Source organism: Ochotona curzoniae, unplaced genomic scaffold (assembly GCF_017591425.1).
Source record: "Ochotona curzoniae isolate NIBS_2020 unplaced genomic scaffold, NIBS_Ocur_1.0 contig_66, whole genome shotgun sequence".
Taxonomy (NCBI): Eukaryota; Metazoa; Chordata; class Mammalia; order Lagomorpha; family Ochotonidae; genus Ochotona; species Ochotona curzoniae.
This window is the reverse complement of record NW_024466512.1, coordinates 764,750-783,201: the sequence shown is the minus strand read 5'-3', so window position 1 is coordinate 783,201 and position 18,452 is coordinate 764,750. Positions and strand designations below refer to the sequence as shown.

Here is an 18,452-nt window from a genome sequence, read left to right as displayed (position 1 = left end):
ACGGCAGGTGGCGCTCCTCATCCAGACCCAAGCCCAGCTTGGGGGCATGAGCGCCCGCGGGGCAGGGTCCATCTTGGCCTCCAGGGACATCTCCCCTTGCCGCACTACTGGGAAGCCCTAAAGCAGGGTCCTGAGAGCCCGTCTGCCCAGCTCCTGCCAAACACCCTCCTCCAAACACCCTGTTTGTCTGCCAGGAGGCATGTCCCCCTCACTCAGATGGGCCTGCCCCAGGGCACCCACGCAGCCTCAGCCCTCATCCTGCCATTATGCCTTGGCCCTCACGAGTGATGTTTCTCCAAAGCCCCTGGGCCCACAAACTCTCCCACACTTCCAGGGAGCCTCACCCCAATGGGGGGTGTCCGGGGGTCTGGGCACAGAGCACAGCCCCTCTCCTCAGTGTGGGGGACACTGACACATTCACCGGCTCCATCACTCGTGGCCCTCGGGGAGAACCAGGAGAGCTGCCACATCCCAGGATGAGCCGGCGCCGGGTAGGGCCCTGGGGCTGTCACACGCTCCCTGCACAGCAGCAGTAAGCTACGGCCATGCTGCGGCTCACTCTGCCACCACCTCCAGCCCGGAAGGGGACCCGGCCAGGTGCTGCAGGGTCTCAATGTCTCAGGCCAGCCGCTCCTGTGAAAACCTCCTCTTGGCTGAATCTGGCCCAGGAGTCCGCGGGGCACAGAACGTGGATTCCAGAGCTCAGCCAGTCACACTGCTTCCCCTCTCAATATGCCCCCACAGGCAGCCAAGGCCTTGAACCTGGCACGTGCCACCAGGGTCCTAAGGCCCCTTACAGGCCTCACTGGGGATTGCTGCTTTCGGCACGGCAACATGCGCTGCCCCCTCCTCCCTGGCCTTCCTGACAACACCCCTGATGAGTCGCCTCCTTCAGAAACCTGTCCTGCTGCTCAGTGAGGCTGGGCTCCACCCCTTCATTCCCCCACCAGGCCTCTCCCCAGTGCTGTTCCTCCTTGAATCCACACCTGACTCGGGGCAGATGGTCACTGCTCTCCCTGCAGTCATTTCTGCAGAGGTGCAAAGTCCCACCAGAAAGAACTGGGGGAGAGCATGTGGCCGGGGGGTCTCCCATGTGCATCTCAGGGTGCACCAGGACCGTGCTGCCCCCAGTGGGCCAGGCCCACAAACAGGGGCTGCTCTCTCACACGTGGCCACGGAAGAGTGCTGACAGAGGGAGCGCCTCTCCGGAAGCTCCTATGCCTCCCCAGCCTTGGCTCGTGAGTCCCAGGAACCTCAGATGCAGGGAAGGACCCTCCCGTTTGCAGCATGGGTGAGGAGAGGGCAGAAGTGCTGACAGGCACAGGAGCACAGGCAGGCCCATGGCGGGTGGGGCCAGTGCTGACTCAGCCTTGCACACCCGCACCTGCCCATCATCCCACCAGAGTCCAGGACCACCTCTCTGCAGTCCCGCTGCACATTCAGACTGTCTGAACATAAAACCCTGGACCCCAACAACGTGCTGTGGGCGAGAGAGACAGCACAGTCCAGAGCTGGACAGGATGGAGCTAAGCCAGAGCTGGGGCCCCGGCAGGACCACCCCCACCAGAGGCTGGGGCACCTGCCGCCTCCCACCTGAAGCTGGCCCTGCACTTCTGCTTGGACGTGGCCTTCCTCAGACATTAAATACACAAACAACAGCCACGCACTGCTTGCTGTGACGGGAACTGAAGACAGCAGAAAGGGGCTGCCCAGGCAGGCACCGCAGCGACGCCCAGAATGAGAATGAGAGGCAAATGCCACCAGGCGTCTTATCTCCTGGAGATGGGATGTCAGGAGCACGGATGCGCCCTCATTATCTGCTTAGCTATTTCTCGCCTCCGTGGGAAGCTTTTTGTAGAGTCTGACAAGTGGTCCGGTCAGGGAAACAAGTTTGACGATCATCATGCATGTTTCACTGCCAACCCCACTTCCCGCGCCCCACTCCAGGCTGCAGGGCCTGGTTCGGGACCCCCAGGCAGAGGTGAACGGTCAGGGGCCCACCATGCGGCACGGACAGCCACAGGGCCGGCCTTGATGGCGTGCAGCTCTGGGCGGGCGGGCGAAAACGCTTCCCCGGGCAGCAGTCTTGACCCCTGCCAGGCTCCTGTCGACACAGACATGGAGTGAAGCCCTGATCCTCCCTGCCTCTCAAGGGCCCCGGGATGGGGTGTGTGACCCCAGAAGAAAGAGGCTACCTCAGCCACACAGCTTGCCTGAACATCACACCAGTGAGCAGGGGCTCTCGCCAGGCCACTCTGTCCACATCAGTCCCTGGGGAACCCACCCCTGCCCGCGGACATCTGACCCTGGGAGTCCCACACTAGCTTCTAGTTGATCTATAAATGCCATCAAGCCTGACACTGCCCCCATCCTCTTGGTCATGAGCACAGACACCCCAGGGAACAGTGTCTGGAGCATGGCTGTCACCAGGGTCCGAGCCCAAGGCAGAACAGTGGGCCTTCTGCCCATGCCTGCACGCCTGCCCGCTTCTCCACTGAGGACACCCAGCGACTGCCCAACTCCTTGTCTTGCCTTCCTCCCATGCTTGCAAGGAGCAAGAAAGCAGCCACCGGGAAAGAGAGGCCCAGTGAGAATCTGGCTCTGGGGTGGACAGCCAAAGCCCTCGTGGGGAGCTGCAGTCCCGCCCTGGCCAAGACCTTGGTGTGCTCAGAAATGGCCAGGCTATGGTGGCCTCCTGGCATGGCTGGGCTATGGTGGCCTCCTGGCATTTCTGGGCTACGGTGGCCTCCTGGAATGGCCGAGCTGCAGTGGCTCCTGGCATGGCTGGGCAATGGTAGCCTACTGGCATGTCTGGGCTGCAGTGGCTCCTGGCATGGCCGGGCTGTGGTGGCTCCTGGTTTGGCCAAGTTGCGGTGGCCTCCTGGTGGCTGCTGACTGGGAAGGCTTCCACCATCCTGACCCCCAAGGTCAGCACACAGAGTGCCTCCCGGCGAAAGCCACCTGTGCCACGTCGGTGAGCACTCGGTGCCACCCCAGCCGAGCACATCCATGAGCACAGGGGTGGGGGCAGGGTGCCCTGGGCAGTCCCAGGCACAGGCAGATGCACGCTGACCCAGGCAAGTGCCAATGGGCAGGAGGAAGGGATGGGAGCCCTGCTGCGGGCCGTGGTGGTGGCAGCGGATCACAGCCCAGCTCCACCCCAGAGACAGGGCCATGCTATGCGCACCTGCCCAAGGCGCCACCTGGAAGCCTTGTCTACCTACCGGCCTGGCCTCAGCCACTCCCTCCCATGCCTGACCTGGGCTGGGAAAAGCCAGGGAACTCCGCAAGCTCCCAAGGGTGTGAGGGGCAGGGGACGAGACTGCCTGGACACGCTGGCGGCACGGGCAGAGTGCAACTGAAGCCCACCGAGGGAGGCTGTGGGAGCCATGTGAGTAACGGCAGCACCTGCTCTATGGGGTCCCCCCCGCAGCTCCGCAGCCCTGGGGGTCCCGGCCCTGCTGCTCAGCAGCCCTGATGACCTTGGGGACCAACAGCCAACACCAGCGCTTGCAAGGGAGGCACAGCATTGCCACACCCCGGCCACGCTCCCAGCTGACCTGCAGAGCCAAACTGCGCAGGGAGAGACACACCATGTGGTTTTGCACACAGGCACTCCTGGGAGTGTTTGCTCAGGCCACCTGCCTCGGGTCCCAGGCATCTGGCCCTGGGAGCAACACCGGCTCTCTCACGCCCAGGCTACAGGTGACACGGTCCTCCTGAGCGGCGTCCTCCTGATGACCCATGGGGCACATTGGAGCGGGGACACTCGCCCGCCACAGGGGGCTGTAGGCCCATCAGACACCTCTGCATGTTCTAAGCCACACATCCTCACGGGACTGCCACGTCCTCAGCCACGTCACTCTCCATGCCCTCCGCCACACATGGTCCCTGCCGAGCCCTCCGCCACACATTGTTTCTGCCATGTCTACCACCGCAGAAGCCCTCTTTATGTTTTTATTTACAGAACTAAGGGGTTGGAGACCATGCCTTCCACTGCACAAGGAGAGGCCGGAGAGGTGGCTGGGCAGGGCAAGCACCCACCTGCGGGCGGCCCCCGGCAGCGGCAGTTAGCATCCTGCGCAAGCACGCCAAGGAAGGAAAACGGGGAGAGGACCGGAGGGTTGGGGGAAGGAGGGATGACGCTGGATGGTCCGACGCCCACGCCCAGCCGGCACTCATGGCACAGGCTCCCGGAACAACAGCTACACAGAGACCCACGCCACTGTGCTGAGGCTGGGAGCAGCACAGCGACGACTTTCAGCAGACACGGACGGACGCAGGAGCAGCGATGACATGCAGAACTGGAGACAGGCCTGACCCATGCAGGACCGGCAGACACATGAGACAGGCCGCCCCCGGGGCCGGCGGGGCCCCGTTGCAGCCTCAGAGGGCGGCATCTCTGTATCTGGGACGGGAGTTGTGTACGTGTGCTATGGAGCCCATTTTTCTTTTCCGAATCAGAGTGACCTGGAGCTCACAGTGGGGAGGGTGGAGAGCAGCAGGGAAGGGGTCCCCTCGCTGGGAGCCCCAGCTTCTAGGAGCTCCTTCCGTGGTGCAGGAGGGGACCAAGGCCACGTGGAGCCAGCGCCCCCTATAGACCCTACTGGGAGATCTGCACCTTCCCAGCCCACGTGGACACCTGCTGCCAGCCTTCTTCTCATGGATACTAAGTTACCATCCACCGTCAGCTAACTTGACACCATCAGACTTCAGTCCAGGGCCCTCTCCCACAGTGCACACTTCCTTAGGAACCTGGCTCCTGCTGCCCCATCCTGCAGCCAGACTTAGCTCAGATCCCGAGTCCCTTCCTGTTCCCAGGCAGCTGCCCTGAACACGCCGTTCTGGCGGCTCCTCCCTGCCATGGCTCCTCTGTCCTTGGGTAGAAGCAACTACATTGTCACAGCATCACCGTCTTTGCGCCCAGCACCCGCCTTGCTAATATGTATTATGACACTTCTGATTATCCTGGAGGAGAAAACAATTCCTGGATTAACATCAAGCTTCCTCCCCAAATGGCTGGATCGCTGCCACCGCAGAACCTACTCCGGCACCTGCAGGTTCCGCTGATAGGGGAGCCGACAGCCATGCGGAGTGCACACGGCCCAGCCCTGGCCTGGAGACGTAGCTGACTGCCATGGAGCTTGGCTGGTGAGTCACTAATAGGAACAAAAAAAAAAAAAAAAAGCTCTTCCCAGCTGCTCTGCGGCAGGACAAAATGTTAAATGTGGGCCATTAAGTAGTTCTGGAAGCAAAGGAACAGGTGGCCAATGGCCTCCCAGGCAGCTGGCACTTCTTAATATTTGGATCTGACAGTCGGTTGCATTACTGAAGACCACAGCCACCCACTCCTGCATCCCTTGCTCACTTGGATGCTGAAGATGCGGCGGGCCAAGCTTTAAAAACAAGCACCCTCATTCTTGATAGACAAACCGCTGTTTCAGTTCCATCCAACAGGTCAGGCAGCGGAGCAGCCCTGGAGTCCTTGGCACAGGGTGGTGGTCAGAGATTTGCTCCTGGATGGTCCCAGGGAGCCCCTCCCGCTTCCAGCACTCTCCTTGGCTCCTCAAACAGTGAGGAACAGGTGAGAGACTCAAGAGAGACCTGAGGTCAATCACAGCCTGGGTGGGGCAAGCCACCCGGCCACAACCTCCTCAGGAAGACAGGGGTGGGGGGCGCTCATCGCCACCAGGCTCTACTGCTGCCTCCAGCTGCCCCAGCCCACCCAGGAAATGCCCCCTCATCTGCTGGCTTCAGGAAAGCAGTGCAGTCTGGACTGGGTGGTCCCTATAGGCACACCTGCTGAGTGCCAATGCCCTCCATGCCACCGTGTCACAGCGGAGCAGAATGCAACACCCAGGGTCACGAGCCGTGTGAAGGGATGAGCAGGCCGGACTCAGCCCAGGGACCACAGATGGCTGGGCCAGCAGGAAGGACCACCTGGTCTGTGCAAGGGCAGGGACAGCCCAGGAAGGGGACAGGCGCATAAACAGGGTGTCCAGGGAACCCAGGTGCCCAGCGATCAGAGCTGCCAGGCCCAGCAGTGTCATGAGTGCCATGGATGAAGAAGGGGCCATGGAGGGCACCTCACTGGCGGTCATGGACCAGCCATGGGGGACGCCTAGCTGGTGATCACTGGGCTCGGTTGTGGAGGGCACCTGGAAGGTGATCCTGGGACCGCCGTGGGAGGAGCCTCGCTGGTGGCCACTGGGACTGACCGCAGGCCCTGTGCGTGTCACACTGCATCCGTCTGGAGACCGCAGCTCACAACACTGGGCCTTGGGTGCCATGAGTCCCATGGTCCTGCTCATCCCATTCACTGTCCAACCCATATCCTGGGGCCAGTCTGGTGGGAGCTGTGACGGCTCTCCCCACCTTCGCCCACAAGACCCCAAATTGCCACATCTTGACAACCGAGAAGTCCCCAGCCAGTGCCGAACACCTTAGTGAACAACCCGCCCAGCCTAGAACCATCACCCAAACTCCAGGGCTCCAAGGCCAGTCCCAAACGCCGGGTGTGAATACACTCTCACCTGGCTCTTCTGTTTAAGAAGAAAACTGTTGAAATCAGTGCTGTGGTGTAGTGGGCTGAGTCCACACCACAGCACTGGCATCACACATGGGCACTGGCTGAAGTCCAGCTGCTCCACCACAGACCCAGCTCCCTGCTAATGCCCTGGAACTCAGCAGGAGATGCTCAAAGGGCCTGGGTCCCCACACTCACTTGGGAGACCTGGAAGAAGCTCCTGGCTCCTGCCTTCAGCCTGCCTCAGCGCCTGTCTGAACCCCAACCTCTCTCCTCCTCCACTCCCTCTGATTCCATCAAATAAATAAATAGATCTCTGAAACCATGAGTGCTGTTATGTTTCCAGGACATCCACCTGCAGGCAGGCAGACGGCATGAGCTCTGGCTGACCACACACGCGTGGAACAGCCTGCACAGCAAGGACCGCTCTCCTGCTCTGGCCTGCAGCCTGCCCTGTGCGGACACTGCTGTCACAACCCCCTCCACAGGACAGGCTGACGTCAGCTCGCCCAGGCATGCCTAGAGAGGAAAACCCTGCCGCACCTCTCTCCTTCGCAAAGCCCCGCCCTTCCCTTCTGTGTAAGCAGCTCGCGCCACAGGTGCCCGCATGGCCCCAGGAGGCGGCATGAAGGCCAGTCTGGGAGGAGCCCAAGACTGACCCGACAGCTCCCTCAGAGCCGGCCCTGGCCCAGGGACTCAGCCGCATTGTCAATGACAAGGTCACGACCTGTAAGCACACCGCTTCATCTTGGCCACAGCCACCCTGACAGCGCCCTGCAGCCCTGCAAGGTGCATCTCTCCCCTCCTGGACTGGATGTCCATTACGGCCAACGAGATTCAGAACCTTGCAAGATGCAGAGAGGGACAAACGCCAGATCCTTCCCCACCTGACAGACCACACGGGAGACCTACGGGGCAAGGCCGGGTGCACACAGGCCCGGGATGCGTGTTCCTGAGACACACCAGGTCACAGCCATGTCAGCATCACAGGGCAGCTGTCGGTCACCGCCCACGCACACACCATCCTGCGTCTCACTCCCCATCAAATCCCAGACACACTCACTGGTGTGCTGCGACAGAAATCCAACTTTGCTCTTGCGGACAGTGCCCTGCTGGTCACTAATAAATCACGGAACTCTGACCGTCCACACTCCTGGGTGGAAAGGGACCACGTCAGGATGGCGGCGAGCAAAACCAACTACCGGAACCCAAGAAGGAGGCAAACAGGGCATGTCTGCCAGGCCCCAAGGTAAGCATGCAGAGGTGTCTGCGACAGTGCCAGCCATGTGCCACCGTGGACACAGACTACTCCACGGGAGGACAGTACCCAGCAGCTATGCAGGCTCCGCAGGAGGACGGCGCCCATGTGTGTGCAGCATGGTCTGCAGGATGGCGCCCATGCCCGCCCATGCGAGCTCCGCGGGAGGACGGCGCCCACACATGCTCCCCCAAGCCAAGTAAGGGAAGCCTCATTTCTGCCAACGGCTCCCCAACATCAGCCAGGGGACCACCGAGGGCTCAGGGCATCTTGGGGCATCTGGGAGCCCGCAAACCTCAGGGACCCCAGCCCAGCACACCGCCGAGCCCAGAACTGAGCTCGCCTGTCCGCCACTGGTGCCCAGGCCCGGTGTTAGTTGGCTGGGAGGACGTGGCGAGTGGCATGGCAAGCTCCCCCGCCCCCCTGCCAGCAGCCTACCTGAGAAGGACACTGTCCGCAGGGGCATGGTGATGGGCGCCCACGTCAGGAAGTGGTACGGCGGCACAGCTGGTGATGGGCCCCGGAGGCCCTCGGTGTCCACGGAGACCATGGCGGCAGCAGCAATGGCAATAGCAGGACTGCTGGCCGGCTTGAGGCTACCATGGCAAAACCCTGCAGAGAGAAGGGCGGGAATCAGCAGGGTGGGCATGGCTGACCACGCAGGCTGCAGGTGCACACTACTCTGAGGACAGCAAACCCAGAAGACAGCAAGAAGGGTGCCAGCCCCAGACTGGACTCCCACGCCTGCGCCACTGCCCTCAGGAGAGACAAGTGGTAATGTGGCAGGGTGGGGGCGGGATGAGGGTCAGGCTATGGCTGGGGTCTTGCTGTCAGTGGATGGGCCGGGGAGGAGTGGTGGGGCGGGGCAGGCCCTGCAGGCCCCCCACTCCCACATGCTGGGCCAGTCTGGCTGCTGTGTCCAGCCCTCAGCTGGGGGCTGCTCAGGGCTCCCCTGAATTTGAGCCTGTGTTTCCAAGAAGCTGCTCAGCCTAAAGGTGGAAGCAGGTGACATGCCTCCACTGAGGCCTTCCACGCAGCTCTGCACACAGTGAGGTTGCCTTCCTGACACCCGGCTCCAGCACCCGTCCCCAGCCCCGGCCGGCCAGCTCCGCCTCCCGGATGCTCAGACATGCATCTAATGACGTTCATTTCCTATAGGACTGATTTCAGCTCACGAGCAGAAAGCTCGGGCGTTCCAGGCACTGCCCAGCCCCAGCTCCCCCACTTCCTCCTGTAGCCCTGTCCCCAGGGATAAGCCAGTGGTGACAGCACAGTAACCAGGTCCACCAGCTCCATCAGGCTCAGTCTTGGTGGCACACATCCTGTGGGCTGGCGCCAAGGTCCAGGGCACAGGTCCACAGCTGTGGCACCACCCACAGGGCTTGCTGCCTCCACCCCGTGTTCCCCACCCATCTCCACTGGTCTTACGGTCCACACGGCCCTGCCTGTGACGGGGACACAGCGTCATGAAGCTCTCTCTGCCCACCTTCCTCTTAGCACACACACATGTAGGTGCCCCCACATGCCATCCCGGCCTCAGGGCAGCACAGAGGCACCGCCTGGCCCACACACTGCCCACAGCTTCTCTGCTCTCCACGAGGATATCCTGGTAGCTGCCAAGTTTGCGAGTTGCGAATGAAGTTTCAGGCTTGTGCAGACACACGTGCCCACCTGCTCTGGTTTAGCAGGACAGAGCCTGACTGGTGGGACACACTGCCAAAGGAAGCTCCCCTTGTCAAGAAGCTGCCAGGGGCCAGCATTGTGGCACAGTGGGTTAAGTCTCTGACAGCAGCACCCCACTGAGGCACCAGTTCGAGTCCCAGCTGCTTCACTCTGATCCAGCTCCCTGCTAAAACTCCTGAAAAACCAGTGGAAGACAGCCCTTGTGCTTGGGTACCTGCACCCACTGGGAGACACAGATGAAGTTCCTGGCTCCTGGCTGTCACCCGCTAAGACCTGGCCATTGCAGCCACTTGTGGAGTAAACCAGCAGACATAAAATGGGGGTGTGCATAAATCGTGAAGGCCTTCCCAGCGGCTGTGCCCTGCCGTTCACAGCTCACTGCACCTGCTATTCTGTGTTCTGGATTTGGGCCACTCTGACAACAGTGGAACCCTCCATGTGGCCACACAGAGATTTGAGATCAGAAACCACAGGGCTGGTATTGTGGCCCTGAGGACTAAGCTTCAGTTTGCAAAGCTGACACCACATATCTGAGTGACTGTTCAAGGCTCAGCTGCTCCATTTCCCATCTAGCTTCTACTGAAGCACCTGGGAAGGCTGGCGAAGACAGCCCAGATGCTGCTGCTCCTGTCGCACATGGGAGACGGGATTCTGGCTCCGGGCTGGCCCTTGGCCACCTGGGGAAAGAGCCAGCGGGGGAAGTTCCCGCTCCCTCCTCTCTCGCTTGTTCTGCTTTTCCAATAAGCAAATAAATCTTAAGAAAAATGTGTTAAGAGTCAGGAGATACATTATCTTCATGAAAGCACACTATAAAACGTCATAAAATAAACACTGTCTAAAGCCACGCACACGTAAGAGTCCCCGTGGCTCCTCGCGTGGGCTGTGGCCCTCCACGTCAGGCCCACATGGATGTGGCCCGCCTGCTGGGACTGCACCGCAGGCACACGTCCTGTGTGGCTCAAAGCATGCCCTTCCTCCCTAAGCGTCCTCCCTGGCCCACCGGCCAGGCCAGCACCAGCACTGGGGTGGCAGTGCGGCCCGGGCCACAGCGCTTCAACAGGCTGCATTCCCTTGCCACCCCAGCAGGAGCCACCCAGCACACACACAGCCTGGCACACACAGAGTGAGTACCTGAGGGCACCCACGGGGCGCACAGAGACGGGGCCGTCCACACCCCCATGTGTCCTTCCCACACGGCCTCTCCTCTGCACAGCGAGGACGCATGACCCTCATCTGCTCTATGACCGTCCTGGGTGACCCCAGGAGGAGCATGCTGGGAGCCTCCGGCACGAGAGGGCGGCCACAGCAAGACCCTAGGGGGGCAGGAGTGTGTGTACAGACCCAAAGGGAGCCACTGAGTCTCCCTGCAGGGTCCCCCAGCAGGCCAGGGAACCTCCAGGAACCAGCCCTGGTGGGCCTCCCTCCAGGTGCTTGGCTCAGTCTCGGCGCACCCACCTGGGTCCCCGAGGGCGGCCAGGGGCCACTTTGTTGCTGGGTGGAGCTGCAGCGTGAGCCACAGAGCAAAAAGCGAGGACCCACTAGGGCCCAAACCCCATAGTAGGTGTGAGGGATGTTTTGTTGGGCGCTGGCCCTCGGACTGGAACCTCCAAGTTCCACTCTGGCAGTTGGTTCCTAAGGTGGGAGTAGCCCCCGGACGCAGGCTGGGTGGGCAGCCAGCTGGGCAGACCCTGCGGGGGGCTGGGGTCAAGCACACGCCTGCATGCCTGCCCGTGGCACCTCCACCCAGGCCTGCTCCACACCCCTCCCAGGCCTCCGCCTCTGAGACAGGTGGGTGGGCGCTGGGTCCCTTTCCCAGCCCTGACTCAGGGTCCAGGGCTCCGCCACTCCCACCCTCCCCCTCCTTGGACATCCCAGGAGCATGGGGCCTTCTCTTTGGGGCTGCTTTCTCTGGCTGCCCACCCTGGCCTGGGGAGTGACTCAGCATCTCCCACCCTCCTGTGTGTGTCTCACAGAACAAGAAAAGCTTCACCACACGACTCGTAAAGGTAATGGGAACACGGCTGTAAACCCGCTCCGAGTCCAACTGGCTGCCCCTAAAAACACAACACCTGCAGGGTTCACTCCCACACCAACCCAGTGCAGCCAGGGGAGCTGGGGGCAGCCCGCCAGCAGCCCCTCCCCCTGCTGCAGGCGTGGGGCAACCACGCGAGGCCAGGTGTCAACGGGGTGTGGCCTTTGCTCACCCACACCACGTTCCCACTGTGGGAAGCCAAGCAGGCTGGGTGCCAAGCCTCCCCCACACACAGCACAGAAGCCCGCGGGGTGCCCTGGGGAAGGGGGCACCCATGTCCTCTCCCGGAAGCACACACAGGGAGCCCGGCTGGGAGGAGGCCCTGGACGCCTGGCACTCCTGCTCCTCCCAGCACCTGCCAGGCGCAGGCAGCAGTGCGGGCAGACAGGCAGGACCTACCGAGGCCGCCAGCTGCTCCCGCGAGAGCTGCCTCTCCAGCCGAGTGGGAGGATGAGCAGGCACTCAATACATTGTGTCGACTGATAAACAAGGATAATAACTCGCTTCCCCAAAGGGCTGCCGAGAACCCGGAGTCGAGTAAATAAACAGTGAGATCAGATAGGTCCAGCCAAGGAAAAAAAACACCACTAAGCCGGCTGAGAGATAAGCCAGGAACGCTACCCCATAAGGATTACTAATAAAAGCAATGTTTCCAGCAAAACAGTAATTAACTGTGTGCACACCCCAAAGACAGCTGGGACAGGGGCTCGGCAGCCCCAGTGTCGCCCAGCTGTTAGGCGCTGGCCCCTCCCTCTTCCATCTTTGCCAGCATGCAAAGGCCAGCCACGGCCAGGGGACCATGCCGCTGCCATGGCCAGGGAACCCCCCCAGTGCTGGAAGACTCCCCAAGGCGCACCTGGACGATGACGCCAGCCTCCTGTCAACATCAGGCCCGCTGTCCCCCTCTGCACGGCACGAGAACTGGCTGGTCCCCAGCTGGAGCCCTGTGCCCTCCCTCTCATTATCCCCAGAGGACTCTGGCTACTCAAAGACCCTCCAGCGCATGCTCGAGCCCACCCGAGCCAGGTACACAGGAGGCCCCAGTCCCCGTGGTCGTTGGTTTACAACTGCTGGAGCCCTGGGGTTACAGAGAGCAGACCTGCCCGCCTGTGCCACTCCAAGGCCTAATGGCTCCTGGCACTGCCTCCAGGCCCTGGCTGCCACTCAGCTGCTAGGACGGTTTTTTTTTCTGGGAGAGAGCTGGTGGGCAGGCAGGGCACGGCATCAAGCTCGGAGCCCAGCCCAGGTCCAGGGCAGCCCCGGGAGGACGCACTGGTCCTGTCCTCCTGGCCTCAGCCCAGGGCTGGTCTCACCCAGCCGCCAGCAGAGGAGCCCAGCCCAGGTCCAGCACAGGGCTGTCCCCAGGCCCAAGCTTCAGTCATTCTGCTGAGGCAGGATGCTAGGCCAGGCTGCCCCTCACCCCTGACCTCACGTACCTCGACGCAGGCATGACTGTCATTTCAGAAACTCACTCACCAAGGTCTGTATTTCTGCCTAGTAGAGGTGCAGCCCACACCCACATGTTCATATCCTGGATCTGGCTTCATCCGGTGGGCAGTGGTGGTGGCCCCAGCACTTGGGTCCCTGCCACCCACCACCGGGGACCTGGAGCCAGTTCCCAGCTCCTGGCCCAGCCTAGGCTGCTGTCATTGGAGTGGGCAGTGGGTGGGAGCCCTCTCTCTCCCCTCCTCCCTGTCTCTCTGCATGCATGTGTGTGTGTTTCTATCTTTGTCTCATAAATAAAAACAAAATATTCACATTCAAGCACTTACTGGAGCAGCTACTTCCACCACCTGCCCTACCTGCCCCACCGCCCCACCTGCTCCTCCTGTCCCACGGGCCTGGCCTGCCTGCCCCTCCTGCCCTCCTGCCCCTCCTGCCCTCCTGCCCTCCTGCCCCTCCTGCCCTCCTGCCCTCCTGCCCTCCTGCCCCTCCTGCCCTCCTGCCCTCCTGCCCCTCCTGCCCTCCTGCCCCTCCTGCCCTCCTGCCCTCCTGCCCTCCTCCCCCTTCTGCCCTCCTGCCCTCCTGCCCCTCCTGCCCTCCTCCCCCTCCTGCCCTCCTCCCCCTCCTGCCCTCCTGCCCCTCCTGCCCTCCTGCCCCTCCTGCCCTCCTGCCCTCCTCCCCCTCCTGCCCTCCTGCCCCTCCTGCCCTCCTGCCCCTCCTGCCCTCCTGCCCTCCTCCCCCTCCTGCCCTCCTGCCCCTCCTGCCCTCCTGCCCCTCCTGCCCTTCTGCCCTCCTGCCCTCCTGCCTTCCTCCCCCTCCTGCCCTCCTGCCCCTCCTGCCCCTCCTGCCCTCCTGCCCTCCTGCCCCACTAGCCGGGGCCTCTTGCTCTTGTCCCTCAAGCTCCCACCAACAGCTGCACCTCCCACTCTTACTGCCAACCATAAAATCTGTTCTCTGCGTTCCCAGCTGATCTAACCTTCCCTTGACGACCCAGGGGCATCTCTGGCATGCCTGTCTTGTGGGCGGGCTCTCAGCAAGGTACACAGGGCTGCCCTGTGGGCCTGTACTGCCCTAGTGGGTCTCAAAGCAGGTGCGCCCTGTGCCATGGAAAAGGAATGCAAATAGGCCGATTAAATCAAAGATGCTCAAGGTTCATTTCCAATTAGAAGCAGCCACAGTGTGGAAGATAATGCTGCCTTAAATGGGCGCTCATTTCTCTGGAAGCAGCAAACCCCTGGCACAGAGGGAATGGCACTTGCAGGGGAGCCCGAGACCAGGGGGCCTCGTTGGTCTATGGGAAACGCAGTCCTTCCCCAGCAGCAGCATGCAGGGCTCAAGCCTCCAGGCCCTCTGTGGGTTCCCACTCTCTTCCCTGACGGAGGCGTAGGCTTCAGGACCCCAAACACTGATGGTTCTTCCACTGAACCACCTGGAAGCGAAGACGACCCCTGCACCCCCAGACATGGCTGCTGCACAGGGCTTGAGGGTCCATGTTCTCAGGACACCTCGCATCCTCATGGGTTCAGGGTACGGGGCCATGCAGGCAAGGCACACTGGGAGCAGGCAGACAGCTTCCTGGTCATGACAAACAACAGAAGCAGGCCCAGCCCGGGCCAGAACGCCACTCCGAAAGCAGCTGGCTAGACAGCACCACTGCAATGCTGGAATGACCAACCAGGCTGTAACGCTACCAACACCAGCCCGCCCGCGAGGCTGTGCGAGCAGAACACTCCTGCGCGCTCGGTCACCATGACAGCACTGCCCGTGGCATAGAGTAAGTACCCAGTCCACATTCCCAATCCCTCATGCCGACTTTGCCCGGTCCTAGCAACACCAAAGCCTGGGCCAAGCCTCAGAGGCCCAGTGACTAACAAGACAAATGACAGCTGTCCCAGACGCCACGCGAGCTCACCGCTGGGTTTCAGAGCAAGGAGGCGATGGCCCAGCCCAACGAAGATTCAGTTCACATTGCTTTCCTCTTGAACTTAATTTTCTGACCAAATTAAGGCCTGAGAATTTCTATAATTCCGGGGGAAGCCGTGCCCCTTGCCCTACAGCCCTTGGTCCTGCCACATCGAGCAGATGTTCCCAGAGTTGGTTATCTGAGACAGACAGGCATTCGCGGTGGGAAGAGCATCTCTCTGTACAGTTCTGGAGAGACGTGAGTAGAGGACGCACAGGCTGCTCAGTAACGACAAAGGAAGGCAAACCTAGCCGTGACTAAAAGGGACAGCCAGCAGGCCTCTGCAAGGGACACTGAGCACAGGGATCCACAACGGCCACAGGCAGCGTCTCTGTCTTCCCCAGGTGCACAGGGACCGACAGGTGCACAGGGGCCGACAGGTACACAGGGGCCGCAGGTGCACAGGGGCCGACAGGTGCACAGGGGCCACAGATGCACAGGGGCCGACAGGTGCACAGGGGCCACAGGGGCCGCAGGTGCACAGGGGCCGACAGGTGCACAGGGGCCACAGATGCACAGGGGCCGACAGGTGCACAGGGGCCGACAGGTGCACAGGGGCCGCAGGTGCACAGGGGCTGACAGGTGCACAGGGGCCGCAGGTGCACAGGGGCCGACAGGTGCACAGGGGCCGCAGGTGCACAGGGGCCGCAGGTGCACAGGGGCTGACAGGTGCACAGGGGCCGCAGGTGCACAGGGGCTGACAGGTGCACAGGGGCCGCAGGTGCACAGGGGCCGACAGGTGCACAGGGGCCGCAGGTGCACAGGGGCCGCAGGTGCACAGGGGCCGACAGGTGCACAGGGGCCGCAGGTGCACAGGGGCCGACAGGTGCACAGGGGCCGCAGGTGCACAGGGGCCGCAGGTGCACAGGGGTCGACAGGAGGATTGGTTAGCTCTGGGTGCAGGTGCACATGCAGGAGCAGTGCCCGCATGTAGGATGGGCCTTCGGGGGCCTGGCTGGCCATGGCTACTGGCACCTCTTCCCCTACTCCACTTGCTCCTTTAGACAGAGACAGGAAACCTCTCTCAGAGGAGGCAGAGGCTAAGGCCCCTCCTGCCGGGTTCCGCCCAGAGACTCTAACTACTGGGGGTTGCTTCGATGGAGGCTCTGCTCACCTGAGGCCCCACCTGCCAAGGCCCCTCCTGATGGGACCCGCCTGCAGGGGCTCAGTTTGCTGGGCTGTGCCTGCCTGGGCTCGGCAATCACCGGTGGCTGCTCCCCAGTCAGGAGCCCATGAGAAAGAGGCTGCAGGAGTGACAGTCGGCAGAGCACGGACAGCAGTCCTGGGTCTGCCCAGACAAGGACCAGCAGAGGCTCCAGTTCAGGACACGCAGCTCCTGTGCCTGCTGTGTATTCAGAGGAGCCAAAGGAGGAGGCCTAAGAGAAGGCGAGATGAAGGCTGTGTGGGCGACAGGTAGTCGGGGCGATGCTTAAGCCACTGCTTGGGAAGTCCACTTTCGAGTGCCCGAGCTTCTGCCCCAACTCAGGTCCCCAAACAAAATTCCTGTGACTGCACACTGCATGGAGGCAAGGGCTCAAGTCGCTGGGTGCCTGTCGTCACAGCAGAGACCAAGTGGGACCTCAGGCTCCTGGCCGCAGCCTGGCCTGGTATTGCTGCCGCAGGCTTCTGGAAAATGAGCTAGTAGGTAAAAAAGCTCTCTGTTGACCTCTCTTTTTAATATTTTTTTAATACGGAGCACCATAGAGAGCAGAACAGCAGATTAGATATGGATGAAGAAAGACTTGGTAACTGGAAAACACAACTAAAAAACTACCAAGAGTAAGCCCAGACAATTAAGATCTAGCAGTTCAAAAGGAATACAGATCTCAGGCTGACAAAGTTCCCTAGAGTCGCATTAACATTTCAAAAAGAGAAAGAAAGGAAGTGGGAAAGACAGCAGCCCACGTGGTGCAACACACAGGTGGATTTCCAAGAACTACACCGGATGTGCTGGGAGGAAGTCTATTCCTCAACTTGAATCCCAAGAATGTTCAGGGAGAAACATGGATGGTGCCCCGGGCTCCGTCAGGGGTCCAAGTCTGCAATGGTCCCCAGGGCCTGACAGGAGCCCCAGCATGACGGAAGATGGCCAGACATCGGAAATGTCCTCCAAGGACCAGGGGCCGTCAGCATGGGGGAGGCAATGAGCAGAGCTGCTCCACGAAGACTCCACGAATGCTGTGGTGTCTGACCGTCTAAGAAGGACGTGCATGCCACACGCCCACAACCAAGATCCCACAGGACAGTTATGGGCACTGTCCTGGTGCTGCACCTCCAACTACCTCCCTATGTATAGCCTGGCAGGGCAGCAAAGGATGGCCCAACTACTTGGGACCTGCACCCACATGGGAGACTCAGAAAAGGCTCCTGGCTCCTGGCTTCAGCTCAGCTCAGCCCTGGCCATGGCAGCCATTTAGGAAATCAAGCAGCATATGGAATATCTTTCTCTGCTTCTCCTTGTCTCTGTAACTCTGCCTTCCCAATAAAAATAAATAAATCCTTTGAAAAAAAATAGTCCTTGAACATTCTGCGGACCCAGCTGCAGATGTGCGAGGTTCATTCCTGGCCTTCTGCAGCTGCTGAGCACGTGGGCTGGGGAATGGCGGCAGGAGTGGGCAGCACCCTTCATCACGAAGACCACACAGACATGCAAAGGCCTGCCACAGCTCCCACCGCCCACCTGCTGGCATTCATGTCCTGGGTGTTTAGGACAAAATCAAGTAACAAACACCGCTTGCATGCTGCTCCTTTCCCGACATGGGGGCTGGGCAAGGCCAGGCCTGTACACGTTTCCCAGGTGTTTCTAAGGGAACGGAACGGGGGAAGGCAGCCCGCAGACTCCAGACACTGGGGAGCAGCCACCGCTGCCCAGACACGGCGTCCATGGCTGTCTCCAACGCGCCTGGAATGTGCCCGGGCTCCTGGACTGCACACAGCACCAGCACGACCCGTGGCCTCTGTGAGTAGAGCTGGCAGCATCTCACTGACTGACTGAGGTAGGACTTCCCAGGACAGCACCATGACAGCACCACCAGAGAGAGATAGAGGACACGTGTGTGTGCGTGGCAGTGTGTGTGTGTGTGCGTGGCAGTGTGTGTGTGTGTGTGTGGCAGTGTGTGTGTGGCAGTGTGTGCGTGGCAGTGTGTACGCGCGTGGCAGTGTGCATGGCAGTGTGTGCGTGGCAGTGTGTGCGTGGGTGTGTGTGCATGGCAGTGTGTGTGTGTGTGCGTGGCAGTGTGTGTGTGCGTGGCAGTGTGTGTGGCGGTGTGTGTGTGTGGCAGTGTGTGTGTGTGGCGGTGTGTGGGGGGGCGGCAGTGTGTGTGTGTGTGTGCGTGGCAGTGTGTGTGTGGCAGAGTGTGTGTATGTGTGTGTGCGCGTGGCAGTGTGTGTGCGTGGCAGTGTGTGTGTGTGTGGCGGTGTGTGTGTGTGGCAGTGTGTGTGTGTGGCGGTGTGTGGGGGGGCGGCAGTGTGTGTGTGCGTGGCAGTGTGTGTGTGGGTGTGTGTGGCTGTGTGTACACGCGTGGCAGTGTGTACACGCGTGGCAGTG

The 18,452-nt window shown here is 61.3% G+C and overlaps 1 protein-coding gene across 1 annotated transcript in view; it reads right to left on the bottom strand.

The window, feature by feature from the left end:
• TCERG1L (transcription elongation regulator 1 like) overlaps positions 1-18,452 on the bottom strand; it is a 74,316-nt gene that overhangs the window by 40,317 nt on the left and 15,547 nt on the right. Inside the window, exon 4 of the mRNA XM_040991722.1 lies at positions 8,223-8,396. Coding sequence (XP_040847656.1) covers positions 8,223-8,396 — 174 coding nt within the window. The remainder of the gene's footprint in view (positions 1-8,222; positions 8,397-18,452) is intronic.